This window comes from Punica granatum, chromosome 3 (assembly GCF_007655135.1).
Source record: "Punica granatum isolate Tunisia-2019 chromosome 3, ASM765513v2, whole genome shotgun sequence".
In the NCBI taxonomy this organism is placed as follows: Eukaryota; Viridiplantae; Streptophyta; class Magnoliopsida; order Myrtales; family Lythraceae; genus Punica; species Punica granatum.
In genome coordinates, this window is record NC_045129.1 from 4,885,332 (window position 1) to 4,910,491 (window position 25,160).

Consider the following 25,160-nt stretch of genomic DNA (forward strand, 5'->3'; position numbering starts at 1 on the left):
TTTGTATTTTTCGAATTAAAAACTGCAGGGGAGCCATATCCAACTGCTCCCAATATGTCTTTTCTTATAAAAGAACTCCAAATAAGTTGACCATAGGTTGCGGACTGGGAACAATTTCCTTGAGTTCTCCCCCACTTCCATCATTCAACTTGCCGAAATTTTTTTATTGTATTTCATTCGTTTGTTCGACTTCACATTCACAATCTGATGGGAATCAGGTTTCATTATCCACCGAGGAACGTCCTTAGTTGGAGACTGTAAGTGGATTATGTGCTTCTTTAATCTTGTGTACAAATCGAAGATCTACAAACTGGAGATCAGATATGCTAACTTTCATTATTCTCTTGGCTCTGGACTTCGAGGGATAGCATTGACTGTGATCGGCGATCTTTTATCTTCCCATCTTCCAACGTATGATTGTTCCGTGTCTTTCGGCAGGATGTTGGAGTGGACATGCTCAGTTGCTGTTGCCTTTGCTCACATATCCCTGTGTTGTTCACTCTCACCAATTTCTTATATTTGTGCTACCGCCCTGCTGGTAAGAATTCTAGAGAGATTTGAGACCATGGTTAAAGTGATGCGTTTTGCTTCGAGAAGAATATGACATGCGAATGGGTATTGCTGTTCCCCACAAAGAGATGTTTGTTGTTTTGAAATGTGTGTAGGGTGTTATGTTTAGCAGCTTTGCGGGTCCGGTACCTGGTATAGGAAAGACTAGCCAGACGATCCCTGTCAGGATCATGTGGAAATCAATCGAACGAAACAATCCAGAAGTTTGTCGAAAACCTTCTCACTCAGCTCATCTGCCAGGAAGATTTATCTTTTGCCGAGTTTCAGAGATCTGCTGGCTTGTTGTCTTTCCTCTGGTGAGTGGTGATCGTCCTATATCTGTGAGATCTTGCAGTAGTTGAGTTGCCCCGCTTTTGTGGAAATTACGAGTACATGTTTCTCTTCAACCAGTTCCAGTGTATGATTCTCTTCAACCGGTTTCACTGCATCTGCAGAAATTGTGATAGATACTGTGACGGAACAAGGATGTGGACTAAAAATTTGAATTTTGGCATTGTTGCGCATCTGAACTTCACGGGGCAGTCTAGTTACTTCAATTCTGCCGCCAGCAAAGGGATGGATTGTTTTATATCCTTCCCATGATGTTTTCTGTGCATAGTCTAGTTACTTCCCTATTCGGATAGTTATTGAATCCGATGAGAAGCTCGTCGGCATGCTCTGACTCTGTTTGATTGTTTTTTTTTGGGGTGACAGCAGGCCACCCAGTCACTGACGAATGGGGGTAGAACAAGGATGACAGGGGACTAAGTAGCAGTGTGTTATTTCATCACTGTTTGCATTTCGCTGGAGAATGCAGCCCAAAAATAACCAGGAACTAATCTGTTCTGAGATTGTGGAGATTGGCACTACCCTTGTTTAAGGTAAGCAACAGAGGCCTAATGGTCATCCTGTATCCTTAGTCATGAATGTGGATGAAGCCCTATTATTGCAGCCGACTGTGTCTCTTCCATTAGGTGTGTCTTCTTTCGGTTGTGAAATGGTCTGAAACAGAGACATTGCTTTCTCAGCCAAGAGAGGTTTTCTCCAAATCTATCACTCTGATGTGGATTCATTCCTTTTTTTTTTGTCTTTGTCTGACTGTGCAGGTCCACGTAGAACCTGAACTCGCCTAGAAGTTGGACAATTCTAGGATATTGCAACTGAACTAACCCTCACCATCGAAAAGGGCAAGTTCAGTACTGGATCCAGCCTGCTTGTGCTGGTATTAATGTCTTTCCACGTCCGAAATTCCTGCATATTCAGTCGTCTCGATGTTTATCTATAGAAACTATAACCTTCCATGGTTGGAGGCTTGTCGACATTGTCGCTCAGGTAGTGTGTGCGGATATCATCAGTCGAAGGGTGCATGCTGAATGCCAGGTGTTCTCTGACTTTGTGGTTAGTCCCATGTTACTAGTTTGTTTAGTTGCCTATTATGCAACTTTCAAACGACCAATATGCTATTCATAGAAATTCACTCGTGGTTCAATTTAAATATACTGTTAAACTACAGATAGAGAGTGCTAAGTTACCGGGATGGCTACTTCATATATTCTATAACTCGGATGGCATACTTCGATTTTGTTGGGTAGATGATGACATGGTGTGACTGGTCGTTTTTGAGGGAACCAAGCTAAACAAAGTGAATGTACTAAAATGCTCCTATATACATATAGTTACGAAATTTGATGAAACCTCTTTGGCATACTCTGATTCTGTTTTCAATGGCTTTTCAGGTGAGGAAAGTTCTACCCAGTCACTGATGGATGGGAATGGAATAGGGATGAGAGGGGACTAATAGCAGTGGAGTCGTTTTTCATCGTTTGACTCATCCATTTCTCTGGGGAATGCAGCTCCAGAATAACTTGGAACTTTTTAGTCAATCAGTTCTGAGATCATGGGAATTGGAATAACCTTTTTTTTAAGGAAAGCAACAGGGACCTAACAGTAGTCCTGTTATCCTATCGAATAGTTGTTTTGTCACTCGTGAATGCGCATAAAGATACATTGTGGCTGACTATGTTTCTGCCCACAATGTAGCATGCTGTTGGAGTTGTAACATGTTACGTCTATGTTCTCCACAGATATTTCTGTCTTTGGGCTTGAGAGAAGTTAGCAAAGCTTTTCCCTCATTGCAGCTCTGCTACTGCTAGTCTTCATTCATCAGCAGTAGACCGGTGAGGGTAAAGGTTCTTCAACTGGAGACGATCTTTTCTTACCAATTTTCATTTTGTTTGCATAAGTTTGATGATGCATGTGATGATTAGATTCATTGGATATGTTCTGTTTCCATGAGTTACAGTTCATGACATAGTGTTCTGAGCACAAGATATGTGTATTTTGGTTTTTACAGTTGCCCGAGGGTCAGCAGCTGGCATGGGCAAGCCAAGGGACAAGTTTTGGGATCACGTTGAAGTCATGCCGAATGAAGGTGAAGCGAAGGATTGTTGGAAGTGTAAGTCCTGCCACAAACTATTTTCCGGGGGAGCTTCCAGGATAAAGGCGCATTTGGGTAAGGTTGAAGGGAAAGGAATTAAAGTTTGTGAAAATGAACTTGATGAAGCTAGGATGAAAGAAGCTAACGAGGCTCTTGAGAAGAGTACAATGAGAAGAAAGGTGGGCGCTGGAACCAATTCAGCTCAAGTCAACCCACAGCAGGTGGTGGCAGATTTGCGGATTGCTCTGCCAGCTCCTGGCCAAAGCAACCCCAATGCGCCAGAACCACTGCAGCAGAGTCCTAATCTAGATGACTTCTCCAATTCGCACTGTATTTTCGGGGATTCTAGTGCAAACTTCTTACGAGAAGTCTGTGGTGGAGCAGAGGTGGAAGGGTCATCAAATGCTCATGTGTATAACAAGGAAAGAAGTAGCATACCATGTTCAAGCTTTGTCACAGAAGCAGCTGACCGATCGGGTTGGCCTGAACACAGCACTCCCCAACTAGAAGACCAACCACCATTGCAAGAGGATCAGTATAGTTCGTACGCACATGAGCTGCAGGTTGAAAATGAAAATGCACTCTCACTCGAGATCCAATCCATGCAACTAGATGGTCCTGTTCTGCTACCTGAGAATGTTCAGCCATCTCCTGAAAGCACACGTAATGTACCACCGTGGGTGATGTCAGAGGTTAATTCCTGTAGAGACAACCCAGTGCTAGATGACCTCGATCTGGTAGTTGAAGACCGTGAAGCTAATAGCATTATGCCCGAGCAAACCAATTATTTTGATCCGATGCGGATTGATCCAGATCCTAACAATGAAGACAATGGGGACAGTGCTTCAGTTCTACCTTCTTTTGCGCCAAACTTGTTTGCAAGGGAATCTGCACAGTGTGAGATGTTGGCGCCCAAATTAGTGGGTTGAGAACGGATTGTGGATGAGCTCTGGGATTACTTAATGATAAATGATATATTACGCATCAAAGTCTATGGGATGGGGGAGTAGGGAAAACCACAACCATGAAACACCTCTATAATAAAGTGCATGACGGTGCCGCCTTTGAGAATGTATTTTGGGTTACGGTGTCAAAAGAATGCAGTATCCACGAGCTTCAAAATAAGATTGCCAGAGCCCTCAAGGTTCCTGACCTTTTCAAGGATGTTGACGAAGGGATGAGGCCACCATTGTTGTTCAATCATTTGAGCGAGAAAAAGAAGCGTCTAGTTATTTTAGACGATATGTGGCAGCATTTTGAGCTTGCAGACGTTGGTATTCCTGTCAAAAGAGATGGTGTTCACTTGGTCCTAACAACACGATATCTTGGTGGTTGCAAAAAGATGTTGTGTCAAGTGGAAGTTGGAGTTCGACCTCTATCTGATGAAGAAGCATGGGCATTGCTTGTACAGACACTTGGTTCTGATCTACCTCCTAGTCGGAAACTTGTTGCTGAGGATAAGGAGTGCGAACGCTTGCCGTTAGCTATCGTTGTTATGGCAGGAAGCATGAGGGGAGAGGTCGAGGATCATTTATGGGAAGCCACGCTGGAAAATTCAAAACGACCAGGAGTTCTGGAACAGAGTATGAAAAAGAGTGTTTTTCCGATTCTGGTGCACAGTTACAACCGCTTGGATAAGAAGAAACAACTAAGTTTTTTAACTTGTGCTCTGTATCTTGAAGATTGGTCTTAAATTTAACAAAATTTAAATTTTGTCTCATAAAAGTACCAGTATCTTAATTTTTGTCTCAAATATGTCCAGTTGTCTAACTCCGTTTATATTTTCCAGCAATTTGTTGACATGAACTTAACGGATGTTAAAGCGGACCCGCAATGGCACACATGATACCAGTTATTGCACGACATCTCAGGTCAGTGTTAATATTGGTCTACGATAGAATCTATACTTGAAAGGAAATAAACAGAACAATTAATCATGCTACAATCTTCTGAATTGAGCAGGGAAAAGAAAAGGAAACTGTCATATTGAGTAGTTTACTCTTCAACCTTTTGAACTTTTTTCTTTTTCGTCCTAAATTTTTATTTGAGCTGAAATTGTCCTCAATCTTTCAAATAGTGTCAGTTGTAGTAGTCCTTCAGTTAATTAACTTTTCCATTCAAAAACTATTTTTCAATAAAAAATTATTAAAAAAGTAATTTTTATTCTTTTTAAACAAAACTAGGTGATAAGCCGCATGTTGCGCGAGAAAGATTTTTTATTTTTTAACAATAAGTGATTAAAATTGAGTACATTATGAATTCTTATTCAAGAATTATATATTGTGGACTAAAATTGTTTCACTTAAAAGTTAAATGAGTTCCGTGAAAAAACTATGTTTCTCCAAGAGCGGAATTTTGCGTTCCTTTTAGTTTTACAATCATATTTTTACAATTTTAACTTTAACTTTAACTTTACTCACTAAACAACAAAAATCAACAATACAATTATTATTTTTCCATTTTCTTCAATTTTTTAACAATTCAATTCAATTTTTAATATTCAATTCTCTCAACTATCAATTATTTTTTCCACAATTCAACAACACAATCATTACTTTTTTTCAACTATTCATTACTTTTTCACACTTTTTCTCATAATTCAAACAACACAATCATTACAACCCAATTAAAATCAAAACTCAACTCTACTTAATTCTAAAACCAAACACACAGTTAATATCCTAAATATATTGTGGAAAAAGGGAAGTAATGTGCTGGTTTTTCAAATATAAGAAAATGAAAATCTTAAATAATTATATTAGATAAACAAATAATTGGAAAATGTATCTATTCATAACTATATATTTTCCCTCGAATAAGTACATTAAAATAATTATTTAGGATGATGTGTTTTCCTGTACTTAAAAAATCAGTGTATTAATTCTTTTCTTGACTTAAAATTATTTTTCAATTTCAATTGTATGATTTCTAGTCCAAGTAATATGTCCCGGTGCAGTCCATGCAGTTGCCCTACAACATGGACGAGTCCTGGAGGACATACAGACATTTTCCGTTGCCTATGAAAAATCAACTGCAATTACTAACTCCATAGATGGTGGGAAGATAGGCACTGCAGCGGAGCCAAATCCAACTGCACCAATATGATTTTTATTTTCTAATAAAAGAAATCCAAAATGACCATGGAACTGTGGATTGAGGGGAAATTCTAATATAACTCCGTGGCAGGCTTAGTACTTTAGTTCAAATGTTTAGTATTTTAATTAAAGTGTTTAATACTTTTGCTATTTGTGATGGATTATACAAAATAGTAAACATTTCAATTGTAATACTAAACACTTAACTTGAAAGTAGAAGTAAAACACTTATACTGATCACGATTACCAAAAATATTAAACACTTGAACTGAAGTACTAAACTAATTGAAAGTACTAAACGTGTCATAGTGATATGGAGTCATGTTAGCAAAACCCCCGGACTGAGAACACTTTTGCTCTTGCAGAGCAATTTCCTAGTCATTTCCCTAAAGTTGCCTCCACCGTGTAAGCACTGACCATAAGGGCAGTAAACAGAGAACACTTCCAATTTTTGCAGGATTGCGAGTATGGTTTTCTGTTCTACCCCATTGCAGGGGTCACTACCCAAAAGCTTGTCGAAGCCTTTTCTCTCAAGCTGCCGGTTTCACTCAGCTCATCTGCTTGGAAGATTTTTTTACTTGTGCTGAGTTTCAGTGATCTGCTCTCTTGTTGGAAATCTTTCCGTTGGTGATCGCCCCATCTCTGGGAGATCTTGGAGGTAAACTTGCTCTGCCTCCGCAGAAATTGTGAGTACGTGTTTCTTTCTAACCAGTTTCATAGTATATGGTTCGATCGTTACTTTGGGTTGGTGCTTGATGGATACCATGAAGGAACGAGGAGTAGGGATAAATATCTAATGTTCCGCGTTGTGATGCATCCGAGCTTCAGCAGGGCAGTATGGTTATTTCAAAGTAAGCAGGAATAGATAGATCTGCCTTGCTAGGTTGAAGTGCATTTCCACCAGCACAAGAGGAGTGGAATGCTTTTATTTATGTCTTTCCCATGATGCTTTTTGTGCATGAAGCATTCTTTTCAACTATTTTTCCATTAGGTGTTTCTTCTTTCCGTTGTGAAATGGTCCGAAACGGAGAAATTGCTTTCTCGGCCAAGAGAGGCTTTCTCCAAATCTACAGTCTGATCTGGATTCATTCCTTTTGTTTCTTTGTCTGACTATGCAGGTCCAAGTGGAACCTGAACTTAACTAGAAGCTGGACAGTTCTAAGATATTGCAACTGAACCTATTCTCTCCATCAAAAAGGGCAAAGTTCAGTGCTGCATCCAGCCTGCTTGTGCTGGTACTAATGTCCTTCCACGTCTGACATTTCTGCATATTTAGTTGTCTCAATGTTTATCCATAGAAACTACAAGCTTTGAAGGTTGGAGGGCTTCGTAGCTTAGTGCGCCCTGCTATCATCAGTCAAAGAGTGTATGCTGAAGGTGAGGCGCTCTCTGGATTTGTTCTTCTTCTCATGCTACTTTTTTGTTTTGCTCCCTATCATGCTACTTGCAGACAATCGATGCGCAATTCATAGGAAATCACTTGTGCTTCAATTTAACTGTATTATTAAACTACATATAGAGAGGTTAAGTCACTGGGACGGCTACATCATATATTATTTAACTCAGATAGAATCCTTCCATTTCGTTGGGCGGATGACAACATGGTGTGACAGGTTGTCCTCGAGGGAACCAAGCTCAACGAAATGAATGTATTAAAATGCTCCTATATACAAATAGCTACAGAATCTAATGAGATCCTTGTTGCCATGCTCTGACTCTGTTTAAATGGTTTTTTAGGTGAGGGGAGGTCTGGCCAGTCAATGATGGAGGGGGATGGAACAAGGATGAACGGGGACTAAAGTAGCAGTGGAATCTTTTATCATTGTTTGCTTCATCCATTTCGCTAGGGAATGCTGCTCCTGCTCCAAAATAACTTGGAACTATCTAAAGTCAATCAATTCTGAGATTACGGGATCAGAACGACCCTTTTTTAATGTAAGCAATAGGGACCTAATGGTAATCCTGTTATCCTATCGGAATAGTAGCTGAGTCGCTCGTGATTGCACATAAAGCTGTGTATTGCAGCCAACTATGCGCGTAATTAAAAGCTGCAATGGAGCATGCTGTTGGAGTTGTAATATGTCTGTTCACTGCAGATACTTCTAAGACCTTGGGATAAGAGAAACTAGCAAGGCCTTTCCCAGATTGCAACTGTGCCATTACAAGTCTGCATTCTGACTTGAAATGATATTTTCTTGCCAATTTTCATTTTGTTTCCTGTAGTTTTGATCATGCATGCGATGATTAGATTCATAGATACGTTCCGCCTATGAGTTATGGAACATTACATGTCACTGAACACAAGATCTTTGTTTCTGGTTTTACAGCTGCCGGAGGGTTAGTAGCTAGCATGGATAGGAAAAAGGTGGGTAAGCCAAGGGACAAGTTTTGGGATCACGCTGAAGTCATGCCCAATGAAGGTGAAGCCAAGGATCGTTGGAAGTGTAAGTTCTGCCACAAGCAATTTTCCGGGGGAGCTTCCAGGATAAAGGCGCATTTGGGTAAGGTTGAAGGCAAAGGAATTAAAGTTTGTGAAGGTGAAGTTGATGAAGCTACGATGCACGAAGCTAACGAGGCACTTGAGAAAAGTACAAAGAGAAGAAAGGTGGACGCTGGAACCAATTCAGCTCAAGTCAACCCACAGCAGGTGGCGGCAGATTTGCAGATTACTATGTCATCTCCTGGCCAAAGCAACCCCAATGCACCAGCACCACTGCAGCAGAGTCCTCACCCAATCCACCAGATGAGCTCGCCTCTGCTAGTTGCGTCAATGGATAATCTTGACATCTCCGATTCACAAAGCATTTTTGGGGATTCTAGTGCAAACTTATTACGAGAAGTCTGCAGTGGAGCAATGGTGGAAGGTCCATCAAATGCTGATGTGTACAACAATGAAAGAAGTAGCATACCATGTTCAAGCTTTGTCACGGAAGAAGCTGACCGATCGGGTTGGCCTAAACACAACACTCCCCAACCAGAAGACCAGCCATATTTGCAAGAGGATCAGTGTACTGCGTACGTGCATGAGCTGATTGAAATTGCAAATGCACCCTCACTCGAGATACAATCCATGCAACCAGATGGTCCTGATCTGCTACCTGAGGATGTTCAACCATCTCTTCCTGAAAGCACACGTAATGTACGACCATGTGCTGGAGACAACCCAGTGCAACATGAGCCCAATCTGGTTGCTAAAGACCATGAAGCTAACAGCATTATGCTTGAGCAAACCAATCATTTTGATCCGATGCGGATTGATCCAAATCCCAACAATGAAGACAACGGGGACAGTGCTTTGGTTCTACCTTCTTCTGCGCCGAACTCGTTTGTAAGGGAAACTATACGGCGTGAGATGTTAGCGCCCAAATTAGTGGGTCGAGAACGGATTGTGGATGAGCTCTGGGATTACTTAATGACAAATGATACATTATGCATCGGAGTCTATGGGATGGGGGGAGTAGGGAAAACCACAACCATGAAGCACCTTTATAATAAAGTGCATAACAGTGTTGCCTTTGAGAATGTATTTTGGGTCACGGTGTCAAAAGACTGCAGTACGCACGAGCTTCAAAATAAGATTGCCAGAGCCCTCAAGGTTTCTGACCTTTTCAAGGATGTTGACCAAGAGATGAGGCCAACATTGTTGTTCAACCATTTGAGTGAGAAAAAGAAGTGTCTAGTTATTTTAGATGATATGTGGCAGCATTTTGAGCTTGCAGACGTTGGTATACCAGTCAAAAGAGATGGTGTTCGGCTGGTCCTAACAACGCGATATCTTGGTGTTTGCAAAAAGATGTTGTGTCAAGCGGAAGTTGGAGTTCGACCTCTATCTGATGAAGAAGCATGGGCATTGTTTGTACAGACACTTGGTTCTGATCTACCTTTAAGTCGGAAACTTGTTGCTGAGGATATTATTAAGGAGTGCAAAGGCTTGCCGTTAGCTATTGTTGTTATGGCGGGAAGCATGAGGGGAGAGGTCGAGGATCATGTATGGGAAGCCACGTTAGAAAATTTAAAACGACCAGGAGTTCTGGAGCAGAGTATGAAAGAGAGTGTTTTCCCGATTTTGGTGCAGAGTTACAACCGCCTGGATGAGAAGAGACAACTGTGTTTCTTAACGTGTGCTCTATATCCTGAAGATTGGTTAATCCCTAGACAAGAGCTGATAGAACTTTGTATTGATGAGGGGGTGATTCGTGAAGATAAGAGGAGGAAGATGTATAACGAAGGGCACAGATTATTAGATGAACTTGAAAAGGCATGCCTCTTGGAGGCAGGCGGTAGAGGAGTTAGGATGCATGATGTGATTCGGGATATGGCACTGCACATCATGAACGTGAACAGTGCCCCATGCATGGTGAAATCTGGCTTGGGTTTGGAAGATGTGCCGGATGATGAGGATGATTGGAAACATAACCTTCAGAAGGTCTCCTTGATGAGGAATGACATAATGGCAGTTCCACGGTCCATATCACCAAACTGTCCTCAACTCGCAACTCTGCTGCTAAGTTACTGTTTGAGTTTGCGTAAAATCTCAAAACGTTTCTTTCAGCGGATGCAGGGGTTGAAGGTTATTGATTTGAGAAGGACCAGCATCACAGAAGTGCCAAAATCTGTCATGAACTTGAAAAAGTTGAACGCACTTATACTTAACAGGTGCTTTGAATTATCTCGTATTCCGTCGTTGGCGAAGTTGACATCGTTAAGGAAGTTGGACCTCGAAGGGTGTATAAATATTAAAGAAGTACCAGATGGTTTGGGGATGTTGGTCAATCTTACATATCTCAGCTTAAGAGAGACGGGGATTGAAAGGATTCCAGATGCAGTAGTTTGTAAGTTAAAGAAGCTACAACACCTTGAAGCGGGTAGTATTGCAGTGAAGGGAGAAGAAGTTGGAAAATTGAGGAAGTTGGAGGCCCTCCGATGTCGTTTTGAAAACGTGAATGAGCTGAATGAGTACGCACTGTGTGCGACAACTATAGAGTCATACACTCTCGTCGTAGGAGCTCATGCATATGATGAAGACTGTGTAAATTTTTTTAATAGTGGCAAAGTTATTATTATGGATGAAGGAGAGTATAAGATAGGAGAAACTTGTCATCTCCCAAGAGACGTGAAGGCATTGTGGATTCGAGAGTATGGCGGGACGTGGAATATATCCAGTTTTAAGGGACTTGAAGAATTGGAGGAGCTACAGATTGAAGGGTGCGATGAGGTGTCAACACTGAGTGGGAATGGGGGACAGCCAGAAGACCACTGCCCTAATCTCAAGGCGCTTGAGATCTCTAGATGTCCAAAATTGCAGCATCTGTTGGTGCCCAGACACAGTTGCAATCTGTACCTTAAGAAACTAGAAAAGCTCGAGATAAGACACTGCGAGGAGCTGGAGAGTATAATAGACGAAGAACAATCACCAACATCATCAACATCACCACTGCCACCCGACGCTTTCTCCCAACTCCAATCAGTTGAAATCGTCAATTGTCCAAAGATGAAGATGAAGAGGGTGCTAACTCTTGAGTCATTCATGCCCATCCCCAACCTCCAGACTATCAACGTTCATGATTGCGAAGAGATGGAGGAGTTGATAGGCGGCCAAGAATTAGACCACGAAGCCACCAGCAGCTTTGAGGAGCTGCAGAGTATAAGAGGAGCAGCAACGGGCGAAGAAGAATCACTGACATCATCAATTAAAATTGACAATTGTCCAAATATGAAGTACGGGGTGGGGCCAAAATCGCTTCCAGTTCTTAGGGAAATAGAATTAAGTGGATGTGATAAGATGAAGAGGGTGCTAACTCTTGAGTCGTTCATGCTCCTCCCCAACCTCGAGAGAATGATTGTTCGTGATTGCAAAGAGATGAAGGAGGTGATAGACCACGGAGCCACCAGCAGCTTGTTGTTGTCCCCCATTCCAGCAGCATCTCCTGGCGATCAATTAAGTACAAGAAATCTGTCCTTACATTTGTCCCTTCTCCCGGAGCTGGAGAGCATATGCAGTTGGATCGGACTTCGGGATCTCATACATGTCATTGAGATAAGTGGATGTCCAAAGCTGAAGAGGATTGAAATGCTAGATGATGCTTCTCTTCCCCCTTCTCTTAAGGAGATAGTACTAATAGATGAAGTGGATGTAAATATAGAAAAACAATGGTGGGAATCTCTGGAATGGGTCCACCCTGAGGCCAAGACTACCCTTGAACACTATGTGTTTGTTTATTCGCCAGACCGAAAAATTCCTTTGCGAGAATGCCGGTCGTAATCAACGGCGGGATTAGGGAAGGAGGGATGGACCCAAACTGTGCTCAGAGGAAGTAATGATACCCGTCGAGGTACTATTTTTCACTTGCTGATCATATATTTCCACTTTTTCCCCACCAGGGCACTAACAAATGAATTGATATATTTCTTTTGTCTTTTATTTTTATAAGGTGTTTTTTTTTTTTGAGAAATTTCGTTTTCCGACAACAACCTTATGTCTCACTGCTTCTTGTTATCGACTGCTGAAAAGTTTGAGTGCTGTCTCAGTTTTATGCCAATCTAGCTATGTCAGGTTTCAGTTGCAAAGTCTTGCTAACCAAAATCTAAAATTTCGAAATCTGATTCTTCAGCTTGCTGCTGCTGTGAGAGATTTTCGGATCATGGATAGATTAAAAGATGGGGAAGTTGGAGATAGCGAACTGCTGCTTATGTGATATAGTGATGAGGAGATGCATTTGCCCTGCATATATAATGCATAGTTTAATGAAGAACTTGAAACATATGTCGACTGTTTGCCTGCTCTGTTAAGTACTGTAACACTCAGAGTATTCTCTAGATATGTTGGCTATCGGGAGGTGTTACTTACATGTGTGCCTACAATAACTGTTCATCTCGGCGTGCAGAGTGTGTAGAACTCTGTTGAATCTATCCATTGTTCTTCTAAAAATTCTCTGTGTTTTAAGCATTTAACTATGCCGGACAGAGATGGAAATGCTGTTCAGTCGGTCAATATGTTGACATGACGAGAATTGGAGTTCCATCATATCTGAATTCGCCAACCTCACGCTCGTCTCTATGAATCAGTTTCATTTCTCCATTCGAATATTAATTCATATATCTTTAGAAAGCATCGTCTCTCCATTCGAATATTAATTCATATATCTTCAGAAAAGCAGGTTTTACTTTATAGAGGGTGTGTGTAACGACCTGGCCTAATCTAGGAGACTGGCCTAGCAACTTGTCAAGCCCAACCACCGGCTCAAAATGCTTAAGCCCAAATTGCTAGTAATCCAATAGGTTGGTCTTTATAAACCACTTCACTAACTCATTCTCCCATCAATGTGGGATTTAGGGTGTTATAATATCCCCTACTCAAAAGGCTTGACGTCCTCGTCAAGCTACTCAAACAAATTATATACAGACCCAGTCCGTCGAGTGTAGCACTTCATCTGCATAGCACTTTGTTCCCACTCTTCTGGCTGGTACACTGCTTTGATACCATTTGTAACGTCATTACTGGGTTCATCATTGAAAAGTGCTAGCTGTTAGTGAGGTAATTGGCCTTATATATAAATCCCATATCTCTCCCCACAACCAATGTGGGATTCGCGGGATCAGAGCCGACCTTGGTCCATTACCATGGGGGATCGTGGGTAGGCGTTTTGGGGGCTACCCACGAGCCCGAATCCATGGGAGTAATTTTATGGACCTCGACCCACAGAGCCCAGCAAGGATGCTGGCGCTAAAAGGGGAGAGTTTGCCACGTCCAGCGAATCCCATGTCGGTTGTGCAAGGGAGAGATCTAAGATTTATATGCCCAATGACCTCACTAGTAGCTAGCACTTTTGAGTCATGGGCCAAGTGACGACGTTACACTATGTAAATATAGATGACTAAAAGAGTGGAAGATTAATCTGTAAATATAGAACACACTTAGGAATTAGGATACATAAATCTACCTAAAGAGTTAGTCTCACTGAAATATCGAACATATGCGGCACAACTCCAGATGAATAGTCCCCTCAGAACTCAGAAGTGGCCTCTTCCGGATACCTTGCCTTTCAAAAATGGAATATAGAGAGAGAGCAGAGTTTGACGTTTCTCTGCAAATAAATTCGATTCAGATCAGTATTGATATGATCGACAGTAAAATCTATACTTGAAAGAAAATAAAACAGAACAATCATGGTACTATCTTCTGAATTGAGCAGAGAAAACAAATGATAGGGAAATCAAGATAGACGTTGAATCTTTATATACTGCATCCTATAATACCTTCGGGCTTCTAGCACGATCTCTAATACTCTCGGAAACAATAGTTGCTGTGTCGAAATTAATCTACGTATTATTATCTTGGACTTGCCCTCAGTATTCCAATCAAGCTCCTATTTCCTTTTTCCTTTTGTCTGTTCACTAAAGTTGAGTTTTTAGGTGTAGACGTCTGACAACCTTTATCTGCATCCATCTACCAATTTGTCTATTCCTCAATCATCAGACCAATCTAAAGGTCATTTATTAGACATATTTCAATATCAAAAGATCAGCTATATACTTCCAAACCAACAGCTACTCGATGCAGGATTATGCTAAACCGCAGTAAAAATATGCAGAGGATAGCTTACATCCAGGTAATGTTGAAGGCAATTGGTGCTGCTTCAAATTGACTCATCGGGTGCACTTGAAAATATCAGAGTTGATCAGATTCGACTGTATAGACATTAATCTATAAACAGCTCAGTTACTTGACAGTTGACACCACTAGAAATCTTAGGTAACATCCCTGCAATGAAAACTACAGATAAGAAAACTCCCAAGCTGAAGAAACAAAATGAAATAATGTTGGGCATCAGTAAACAAAACCAATAGCAAAATAGGTTATCCACTACTATCCTTTTTTCAGTGTGCAAGCAGGGTCGGCTCACTATATGGTTAAGCTCTCCCAATCTAAAATTTTCTCACTCAAAGTAGAGATCTTGCTTAAAGGGAACAATGCTCCAAATAACCTGAACCAATCCACATTGCTTGTCATTATACAATTTTTTGTGGTGCTAAGAAAGATGATGTCGGGACAACCTGGGATCTTACCATGCCCCCACTTGACATTTCATTCATGAACAACCTTTGAACAGGAGCCCAGCACCTATTATTATTGTCATTATCTCTACTATTATTAGTATCTATCTGCTGCTATATACGCAGACTGATTAATGAAATGCGATTCCCACTCATTTTCAGAGATCACCAAGTCTCTGCAATTATCTAGCCAAAGAAGTCTCCTTGGCTGCTTCCTCCAGGGGACCGCCCCCTAAATCCGAGTTACCTGCTAAGTCGTTGATGGATACTTTGATATACAGCACATCAATTGTCTAACACATGATGCATAGAGAAGTTTTTTCCGTTTCCCATTTCCAAATTGGTAATCGCATAAATAAAATTTAAGTGCTGATTGTCGAAAAGAAATTACTCCATCAGCAAAAATCTAAAATTTTATGAAGATAAGGGACGGCTATTCAATAATCAAAGTTAAGGTCTGATTTTGGAAATCAAGCACATAGAGATAGAGCTGACACTCACAGCTCGCAACCTCCGTGGTGGAGGCTGAGGCCTTGGCCTGACCATTTAGCGGTCAGGTTGAGAGAATTATGGGCTTCATGGCCATCCATGGCTAGACCCCAGATTAAGTTAGTCCTGCTGGTGCTAATTTGTCCTGTGCCATCCATGCAGTTGGCTTTATAACACGGACCAGATTAAGTTAGACACCAGATGTTGTAGTAGACATGCTCCGTGAGTTGTCACCTTTGCTGAAATGTGAGTATGGTTTGAATATTACTTTGGATTGTGGGATAGATACTTTGAAGGAACAAGGACGAGGGCAAAAGATGAATTTCCGTGTTGTTATGCATCTGAACTTCACAGGGCATTCTAGTTACTTCAATTCTGTTATCATAAAAGGAATGGATTGTTTTATATCCTTCCCATGATGTTTTCTCTGGATAGTCCAGTCACTTCTCTATATGGACAGCTACTGAAATCCGATGAGAAGCTCGTCGGCATGCTCTGACTCTGTTTAAATGGTTTTTTAAGTGAGGGGAGGCCTGCCCAGTCACTGATGGACGGGGATAGAAAAAGGAAGAGAGGGGACTAAGTAGCAGTGGAGCCATTTATCATTGTTTGCATCTCGCTAGGGAATACAGCTCGAAAATAACCCGAACTTTCTGTAGTAAATTAATTCTGAGATCATGGAGATCGGAACAACCCCTTCTTTAAGGTAAGAAACAGGGGCCTAAGGGTAGTCCTGTTTTCCTATCAGAATCATAGTTAAGTTGAACATGAATGCCAATGATGCCCTGTTTATTGCAGCCAACTGCGTCTCTGCCTGCACTGAAAGTATATATGTTGCTCGGGGGTGTTATATGTGTTACTTTCCAAGCCTTTGGGATAAGAGAAGTTAGCAAGGCTTTTCCCACATTGCAACGTAACTATTTTATTCATCAGCAGTGGTTCTTTGAATTGGGATGATCTTTTGTCGCTGCTATTCATTTTATCTCCTGAAGATTTCGCCATAACTGCAATGATCGGATTCATAGGATATGTTATGCTTTTACGAGTCATGAAACATTACACAGTTTTCTTTTATATGTATCTATTACACGTATATGAAAGTGTGAGTTCACGGTTGGTTTTCTCCATATTTCATAATCATCGTTTCGCCTTTCAATGTGCTTGGAGACATCGCATAATTCTTATTCTATTTTCCGATGTATGTGGACAAAGTAATGTCTTGATAATCTTAGGAATTAGGATAATAGGATATGTTTTGTTTCATAATCTCTGTCACACTCTTCCAGTGCGATATCTCTTAAGAGATGTAATAAAAACATCTTTTTCTACTGAAAAATACACTTTTGGTCCTTTACATTAAGTGTAAAGTTTAATTTCATTCTTTTCGTTTTTTTTTGTTCAATTTTGTCCTTTGTGTTTTGAAAATCATTCTATTTGGCCCTTCGATGTGGCAATTAATTTCATGCCATGCGTATAATTTCTTCTCAAATGACCATACAGCACATTTATTTTTAATTTCTAATAATAAAAAATGAGAAAAAAATGAAAAATCCAAACCAAGAAAAGAGTGGGCACTAGTGGCTTTTCGCCAACCACCATCGCCTCATGCGGAAGGTCACCAACGGTCTCTGTGGCCTTTGGGATCCTCATAGTTGCGGTGGTGGCTCAAAGATGAGCCATTACCGTCTTATCTGTCCTCCTTCTCTCTCCTTGAAGAGAGAGAGAGAGGGAGGATAGAGGGGGCGGAGGTGGCTCAATCTGGAGCACTGCCCCCTCTTTGTGATTGCCAGTGAATTCTGGTAAAGAGAGATAGAGTGATGATAGAGGCGGGGGAGGTGGCTCATCCCCAAGCCACTTGCCTTAATTCGAGATCACCAGAGCCACTAGAAACCACCAATGACCTCAAATAGGAGGCAATGATCTGGTTCGAGCCACCTCCGCTCCCTCTATCCTCCATCTCTCTCGTTTTCCCTCTTCGAAGAGACATAGGAAAAGGACAAAGGCGGTAGTGGTGGCTCACCTTTAAGCCACCATTGCAGCTGGCAAGGTCATCGGAGGCCACTGGCAACCTCGTCTGGGCAGTGGCGGCCCCTACTTTCCCTAGTTTGGGTTTTTATTAGGTTGTTTTTGAAATTTTCAGAATTGGTCTTTATTATTTGAAATTGAAAATAAATGTATTGTATGGCCGCTTAAGAAGAAATTATACACGTGGCATGAAATTAATTGCCCCATGAGCTTTGAAGAACCAAATAAGACAATTATCAAAATGTAAAGGACGAAATTCAATAACAAACAAAAAAGGACTACTTCACCCAAAAAAAAACAAAAGGACGAAATTGACATTGCGTTTAATGTAAAGGACCAAAAGTATACTTTTTCTTTTTCTATAATACACATTTTTATTCAGCAATATATATACTTTCGATGCACTTTTGAAAATACTTTTGAAATTTTAAAATTATAATAATGGACTTTTGTCTTTCTTTATTGTAATAATGTTCAATTAACTTTATTATAAAAGAAAAAACTAAAGACTATTCTTCTATTATAAAATCAATGAATGCGGACTAAAAGATGAATATTACAATTGAAGCGTTACAATTGAAGAGTTAGTTTATTGAAAATTGGTTTATAGTCCAATACCTTCAGTACAATATTAAATTGTATGCATAATTTAAGGCCATAAGATTGACATAAAAAAACTATTATGAAAAAAACTAGTTAAATTCTTTTACAAAGTAATTTTTTTAATGAATACACAGTATTTTCTATTGGAAATGAGAATTTGCAAACTAAACCGAGCATTTCATAAATAATTCAAGATAATTATTCAAGATAATTATTAAAGAAACATCAAGCTCGAGTTTTCACATTTGTCTTAGATTTAAAAAAATTTAAATTTTGTCTCACAAAAGTACCGGTATCTTAATTTTTGTCTCAAACATGTCCAGTTGTCTAACTCCATTTATATTTTCCAGCAATTTGCTGACATGAACTTAACGGATGTTAAAGCGGACCCGCAATGACACACATGATACCACTTATTGCACGCCATCTTGGGTCAGTGTTAATATTGGTCTACGATAAAATCTATACTTGAAAGGAAATAACACAGAACAATTAATCATGCTACAATCTTCTGAATTGAGCAGAGAAAAGAAAGGGAAACGGTCATATTGAGTATTTTACTCTTCAACCTTTTGAACTTTTTTCTTTTTCGTCCTAAATTTTTATTTGAGCTGAAATTGTGCTCAATCTTTTCAAATAGTGTAAGTTTTATTAGTCCTTCGGTTAATTAATTTTTCTATTCAAAAACTATTTTTCAATAAAAAATTATTAAAAAAGTAATTTTTATTCTTTTTAAACAAAACTAGGTGATAACCCGCGTGTTGTGCGAGGAAGATTTTTTTTATTTTTTAACAATAAGTGATTAAAACTAAGTACATTATGAATTCTTATTCAAGAAATATATATTGTGGATTAAAATTATTTCACTTAAAAATTAAATGATTTCCGCAAAAAACTATATGTCACCAAGACTGGAATTTTAATATCCTAAATATATTGTGGAAAGAGGGAAGTAATATGCCGGTTTTTCAATTATAAGAAAATGCAAATCTTAAATAATTGTTTTAGATAAACAAGTAATTGAAAAAAGTACCTATTCAAAACTATATTTTTTTCCTCGAATAAGTACATAAAAATAATTATTTAAGATGATGTGTTTTCCTATACTTGAAAAATCAGTGTATTACTTCTTTTCTTGACTTAAAATTAATTTTCAATTTCAATGGTATGATTTCTAGTCCGAGTAATATGTCCCGATGCAGTCCATGCAGTTGCCTTACTAACTACATAGATGGTGGGAAGATAGGCACTGCAGCGGAGCCAAATCCAACTGCACCAATATGATTTTTATTTTCTAATAAAAGAAATCCAAAATGACCATAATAAGGACTGTGGACTGAGGGGAAATTCTAATATGGCTCCGTATCACCGTGACGCGCTTAGTACTTTAGTTCAAATGTTTAGTATTTTAGTTAAAGTGTTTAATATTTTTGCTATTTGTGATGGATTATACAAAATAATAAACACTTCAATCGTAATACTAAACACATAAATTGAAAGTAGAAGTAAAAAACACTTGTACTAATCACGATTACTAAAAGTACTAAACACTTGAATTGAAGTACTAAACGCTTGAACTGAAAGTACTAAACGTGTCACAGTGATACGGAATCATGTTAGCAAAACCCCTGGGGTGAGGACAGTTTCACTTTTGTAGAGCAATTTCCTAGTCATTTCCCTAAAGTTGCCTCCACCGTGTAAGCACTGACAATAAGGGCGGTGAACAGAGAACACTTCCAATTTTTGCAGGATTGTGAGTATGCTTTTCTGTTCTACCCCATTGCAGGGGTCACTACCCAAAAGCTCGTTGAAGCCTTTTTTCTCAAACTGCCGGTTTCACTCAGCTCATCTGCTTGGAAGATTTTTTTTACCTTTGCCGAGTTTCAATGATCTGCTCTCTTGTTGGAAATCTTTCTGTTGGTGATCGCCCCATCTCTGGGAGATCTTGGAGGTCAACTTGCCCTGCCTCCGCAGAAATTGTGAGTACGTGTTTCTTTCTAACTAGTTTCATAGTATGTGGTTTGGTTGTTACTTTGGGTTTTTGATTGATGGATACTGTGAAGGAACAAGGAGTAGGGATAAATATCAGAAGTTCGGGGTTGTGACGCGACCGAGCTTCAGCAGGGCTGTCTGGTTATTTCAAAGTAAGCAGGAATAGATAGATCTGCCCTGCTAGGTTGAACTGCAATTCCACCAGCACAAGAGGAATGGAATGCTTTTATTTATGTCTTTCCCATGACGCTTTTTGTGCATGAAGCATTCCTTTCAATTATTTTTCCATTAGGTGTTTCTTCTTTCAGTTGTGAAATGGTCCAAAACGGAGAAATTGCTTTCTCAGCCAAGAGAGGCTTTCTCCAAATCGACAGTCTGATCTGGATTCATTCCTTTTGTTTCTGTCTTGCTGTGCAGGTCCAAGTGGAACCTGAACTTAACTAGAAGCTGGACAGTTTTAAGATATTGCAACTGAACCTACCCTCACCATCGAAAAGGGCAAAGTTCAGTACTGCATCCAGCCTGCTTGTGCTGGTACTCATGTCCTTCCACGTCTGATATTCCTGCATACATAGTTGTCTCGACGTTTATCCATAGAAACTACAAGCTTTGGAGGTTGGAGGGCTTCTTGACATTGTAGCTGAGGTAGCGCGCCCAGCTATCATCTGTCAAAGAGTGTATGCTGAAGGTGAGGCGCTCTCTGGATTTGTTCTTCGTGTCATGCTACTTTTTTGTTTAGTTTCCTATCATGCTCCTTGCAGACAATTGATGCGCAATTCATAGGAAATCACTTGTACTTCCATTTAACTGTATTATTAAACTACAGATAGAGAGGTTAAGTCACTGGGATGGCTGCATCATATATTATTTAACTCAGATAGAATACTTCCATTTCATTGGGCGGATGAAAACATGGTGTGACAGATCGTCCTATCAGAATCTAATTCCTAATGGTAATCCTGTTATCCTATCGGAATAGTAGCTGAGTCGCTCGTGAATGCGCATAAAGCTGTGTATTGCAGCCGAATAGGCGCATAATTAAAAGCTGCAATGGAGCATGTTGTTGGAGTTGTAATTTGTCTATGTTCTCTGCAGATACTTCTAAGCCCTTGGGATAAGAAAAATTAGCAAGGCCTTTCCCACGTTGCAGCTGTGCCATTGCCAGTCTGCATTCATCAGTGGTAGACTAGTGAATGAAGGTAAAGGGTTTCTGACTTGAAATGATCTTTTCTTGCCAATTTTCATTTTGTTTCCCGTAGTATTGATCATGCATGCGATGATTAGATTCATAGGATAAGTTCCGCTTACGAGTTATGGAAATTACATAGTGTCACTGAACACAAGATCTTTGTTTCTGGTTTTACAGCTGCCTGAGGGTTACTAGCTGGCATGGATAGGCCAAAGGTGGGTAGGCCAAAGGTGGGTAAGCCACCGGATAAGTTCTGGGAAAAAGTTGACAAAGTCATATCGAATGAAGGTGAAGGACCTCGATGGAAGTGTAAGTTCTGCAAAAAAATATTTCCCGGCGGAGCTTCCAGGATAAAGGCGCATCTGGGTAACATTGAAGGCAAAGGAATTAAAGTTTGCAAAGCAGTTGATGAAGATACGGTGAAAGAAGCCAGGGAGGATCTTGAAGCGTGGGAATCAAATAGAAAGAGTCCAAAGAGGAGAAGGCTAGGAACTGGAACCAATTCAGCTCAAGTTAACCCACAGTCGGTTGGCCAAAGCAACCCAAATGCACCACCGCAAGGGAGTCTGTACGCAATCCAGAAAACAGTCCTACCTTGGCAATTTGCACCGGGGTATCCAGACGACAGCTCTAATTTGTCCAGGAGTCGCGGGGAATCTAGTTTAATTGTATTGCAAGATATTTGGGATGAAACAGAGGTGGAAGGTCCATCAAATGCTCAACGGGACATCAATAACCGAAATAATATGCCATGCCCAGGCTTTGAGACTAGAGAAGCTGACCGATCGGGTTTGCATCAGCATGACACTCTCCCACCACCACACATGCGGCCTGTGTTGGAGGATCAGCGTAGTTCAATGGTTCGTGACCTGCAAGATGAAAATGCAAATGCACCATCATGCGATATCCAGTCCTTGCAACCAGATGGTCCTGTTCGGCTACCCATGAACGCTCAACCATTTCTTGCTGAAGGCACCCTCAATGTACTACCGCAGGGGACGACAGAGGCTAATATCTCTGAAGACAACCCAGTGCAAGATAAGCCCGATGACAACATTATGCTCGAGCAACTCAATCATTTTAAACCGACACAAATTGATCCAGATCCCAACAATGAAGCCAATGAGGACATTGATTCTTCTGCACAGATCTCACTTGCAAGGGAAACTACACAGTGTGAGATGTTAGTGCCCCAATCAGTGGGTCGAGAACGGATTGTGGATGAGCTATGCGATTACTTAATGAAAAACGATATATTATGCATCGGAGTCCATGGGATGGGGGGAGTGGGGAAAACCACAACCATGAAACACCTCTATAATAAAGTGCATGACAGTGCTGCCTTTGAGAATGTATTTTGGGTCACGGTGTCAAAAGACTGCAGTATCCACGAGCTTCAAAATAAGATTGCCAGAGCCTTAAGGTTCCCGACCTTTTCAAGGATGTTGATGAAGGGATGAGGCCAACATTGTTGTTCAACCATTTGACCAAGAAAAAGAAGTGTCTAGTTATTTTAGATGATATGTGGCAGCATTTTGAGCTTACAGACGTTGGTATTCCAGTCAAAAGAGATGGTGTTCGTCTGGTCCTAACAACACGAGATCTTGGTGTTTGCGAAAAGATGTTGTGTCAAGTGAAAATAGGAGTTCGACCCCTATCTGATGAAGAAGCATGGGCATTGTTTATATTGACACTTGGTTCTGATCAACCTCCTAGTCAGAAACTTGTTGCTGAGGATATTGTTAAGGAGTGCAAAGGCTTGCCGTTAGCTATTGTTGTCATGGCGGGAAGCATGAGGGGAGAGGTCGAGGATCATGTATGGTGGCAAAGTTATTATTATGGGTGAAGGAGAGTATAAGATAGGAGAAACATGTCATCTCCCAAGAGACGTGAAGGCACTGTGGATTCGAGACTATGGGGGGAGGTGGAATATATCCACTTTTATGGGACTTGAAGAATTGAAGGAGCTACGGATTAAAGGGCGCGATAAGGTGTCAACACTGAGTGGGAGTGGGGGACAACCAGAAGAGCCAAAGGGACAGCTGGAGGAACGAACTTCTCCACCACCACCAGGAGACCACTGCCCCAATCTCAAGGTGCTACAGATCTCTAGATGTCCAAAATTGAAGCATCTGTTGGTGCCCAGACACAGCTGCAATCTGTACCTTAAGAAACTAGAAAAGCTTAAGATATACCACTGCGAGGAGCTGGAGAGTATAATAGGAGCAGCAACAGACGAAGAAGAATCACTAACATCATCAACATCACCACTGCCACCTGAAACTTTCTCCCAACTCAAATCAATTGAAATCGAGAGCTGCCCAAAGATGAAGTATATGGTGGGGCCAAAATCGTTTCCTGTTCTTAGGGAAATAAAATTACGTCGATGTCATAAGATGAAGAGGGTGCTAACTCTTGAGTTATTCATGCTCCTCCCCAACCTCAACTATATCCACGTTCATGATTGCAAGGAGATGAAGGAGGCTATAGGCGGCCAAGAATTAGACAACGGAGCCACCAGAAGCTTGTTCTTGTCCCCCATTCCAGCAGCATCTCCTGGTGATCAATTAAGTACAAGAAAGCTGACCTTGGAATTATACTGCCTTGAGGAGCTGGAGAGCATATGCAGTTGGACCGGACTTCGGGATCTCATACATGTCATTAAGATACGTAGATGTCCAAAGCTGAAGAGGATTGAAATGCTAGATGATGCTTCTCCACCCCCTTCTCTTAAGGAGATAGTACTTATAGAAGAAGTGGATGGAGATAGAGAAAAACAATGGTGGGAATCTCTGGGGTGGGTCCACCCTGAGGCCACGACTACCCTTGAACCCTATGTGTTTGTTTATTCGCTAGACGGAAATATTCCTATTACGAGAATGCCGGTCGTAATCGACAGCAGGATTAGGGAGGGAGGGATGGACCCAAACTCTGCTCAGAGGAAGTAATACACATCAAGGTACTATTTTTCACTTGCAGATCAAATTTTTCCACCTTTTTCCCACAGGGCACCAACGAATGACTTAATATATTTCTTTGTCTTTTATTTTTAAAAAGTGTTCTTTTTTTTTTTTGAGAAATTTCGTTTTCTGACAACAAATATATTGTTTGGTGTTTTAAAAAAGTACTCTTCTATGCAATTCATAAGCTTACTAGATGCAATTCATAAACTTACTAGATGGAAATACAGAAAAACAATGGCGAGAATCTCGGAAGCCAAGACTGCCCTTAAACGCTATGTTTCATTGAAGTTTGGCCCTAAAGAAGGATTCTTATATAGGAAATGGCGTCATAGTCGGCGACAGTCTTATTTGAAAAAGCACCGACAAATGAATGAGTATGTTCCTTGTTTTTTTATTTTCAGAGGCATTTTTCTTTTCTGAGAATTTTGTTTGTGTAAACTATATTATTATTATTAATAAATAACTCCCTATTATTTTCTGTAGGGAGATGGATTCATTCAAATGGAACAATGGACAGAAAAGTATCATCAAATTGCCCATTAAGGTAATGAAAGTCCTGTCCTAACCCTTCCGTCATCCATCTTCTGTAATTCTACTGTAATTCTGGCCCTTTGATTGGTTCATTTTCTTGTCTTCCGTGACAATAATAGCTCATTCTCTTGTTTTGTTCTTTGTACCGAGGGCGAGCAGAAATGCTTATATTTTTGTATGTTGCTATACCACAATTAGGGTGCTATGACGTATATGATAGTGACGATGCACAT

The 25,160-nt window shown here is 40.5% G+C and overlaps 5 protein-coding genes across 14 annotated transcripts in view; all 5 read left to right on the forward strand.

Annotated features, from left to right (window-relative positions):
- Positions 1–25,160, forward strand: part of LOC116201683 (probable disease resistance protein At1g61300) — a 280,377-nt gene that overhangs the window by 254,696 nt on the left and 521 nt on the right. Inside the window, exon 7 of the mRNA XM_031533021.1 lies at positions 24,880–24,940. The gene's annotated coding sequence lies outside the window, so the exon portion shown is untranslated. The remainder of the gene's footprint in view (positions 1–24,879; positions 24,941–25,160) is intronic.
- LOC116201677 (disease resistance protein At4g27190-like) lies at positions 81–13,105 on the forward strand. 10 transcript variants are annotated; one of them, XM_031532989.1, is made up of 13 exons: positions 81–257; positions 439–538; positions 666–967; positions 1,264–1,430; positions 1,656–1,947; positions 2,286–2,732; positions 2,903–4,569; positions 4,776–4,857; positions 6,539–6,739; positions 7,200–7,458; positions 7,819–8,016; positions 8,409–12,413; positions 12,693–13,105. In XM_031532989.1, exon 12 carries the CDS (start codon positions 8,432–8,434, stop codon positions 12,341–12,343), a length of 3,912 nt encoding a protein of 1,303 aa, XP_031388849.1. In that variant the 5' UTR covers positions 81–257; positions 439–538; positions 666–967; positions 1,264–1,430; positions 1,656–1,947; positions 2,286–2,732; positions 2,903–4,569; positions 4,776–4,857; positions 6,539–6,739; positions 7,200–7,458; positions 7,819–8,016; positions 8,409–8,431; the 3' UTR covers positions 12,344–12,413; positions 12,693–13,105. The 10 variants fall into 10 exon arrangements, with proteins under 10 accessions (XP_031388849.1, XP_031388848.1, XP_031388855.1 ...); XM_031532988.1 differs by having other exon boundaries at positions 1,267–1,430; XM_031532995.1 differs by having other exon boundaries at positions 666–866; positions 1,005–1,430; positions 2,286–2,738.
- Positions 4,011–7,880, forward strand: LOC116199539 (disease resistance protein At4g27190-like). The gene is made up of 4 exons (XM_031529922.1): positions 4,011–4,672; positions 7,200–7,236; positions 7,380–7,458; positions 7,819–7,880. The coding sequence occupies exons 1-4, from the start codon at positions 4,011–4,013 to the stop codon at positions 7,878–7,880; spliced, it is 840 nt and encodes a 279-aa protein (XP_031385782.1).
- LOC116199540 lies at positions 19,938–22,893 on the forward strand. The gene is made up of 4 exons (XM_031529923.1): positions 19,938–20,231; positions 20,662–20,932; positions 21,340–21,443; positions 21,611–22,893. Exon 4 carries the CDS (start codon positions 21,634–21,636, stop codon positions 22,891–22,893), a length of 1,260 nt encoding a protein of 419 aa, XP_031385783.1. The 5' UTR covers positions 19,938–20,231; positions 20,662–20,932; positions 21,340–21,443; positions 21,611–21,633.
- Positions 22,890–23,279, forward strand: LOC116199541 (probable disease resistance protein At4g27220). Its single transcript, XM_031529924.1, has one exon. The coding sequence runs from the start codon at positions 22,890–22,892 to the stop codon at positions 23,277–23,279; it is 390 nt and encodes a 129-aa protein (XP_031385784.1).

Bases quoted from the DNA above. Each gene is read 5' to 3' on its own strand.
- LOC116201677 (XM_031532989.1), top strand. From the start codon at position 8,432: ATGGATAGGAAAAAGGTGGGTAAGCCAAGGGACAAGTTTTGGGATCAC.
- LOC116199539 (XM_031529922.1), top strand. From the start codon at position 4,011: ATGAAACACCTCTATAATAAAGTGCATGACGGTGCCGCCTTTGAGAAT. The intron at 7,237-7,379 runs GTTCTAAGATAT...GTTTATCCATAG, and splicing joins ACTTAACTAGAAGCTGGACA to AAACTACAAGCTTTGAAGGT. The intron at 7,459-7,818 runs GTGAGGCGCTCT...ATGGTTTTTTAG, and splicing joins TCAAAGAGTGTATGCTGAAG to GTGAGGGGAGGTCTGGCCAG.
- LOC116199540 (XM_031529923.1), top strand. From the start codon at position 21,634: ATGGATAGGCCAAAGGTGGGTAGGCCAAAGGTGGGTAAGCCACCGGAT.
- LOC116199541 (XM_031529924.1), top strand. From the start codon at position 22,890: ATGAGGCCAACATTGTTGTTCAACCATTTGACCAAGAAAAAGAAGTGT.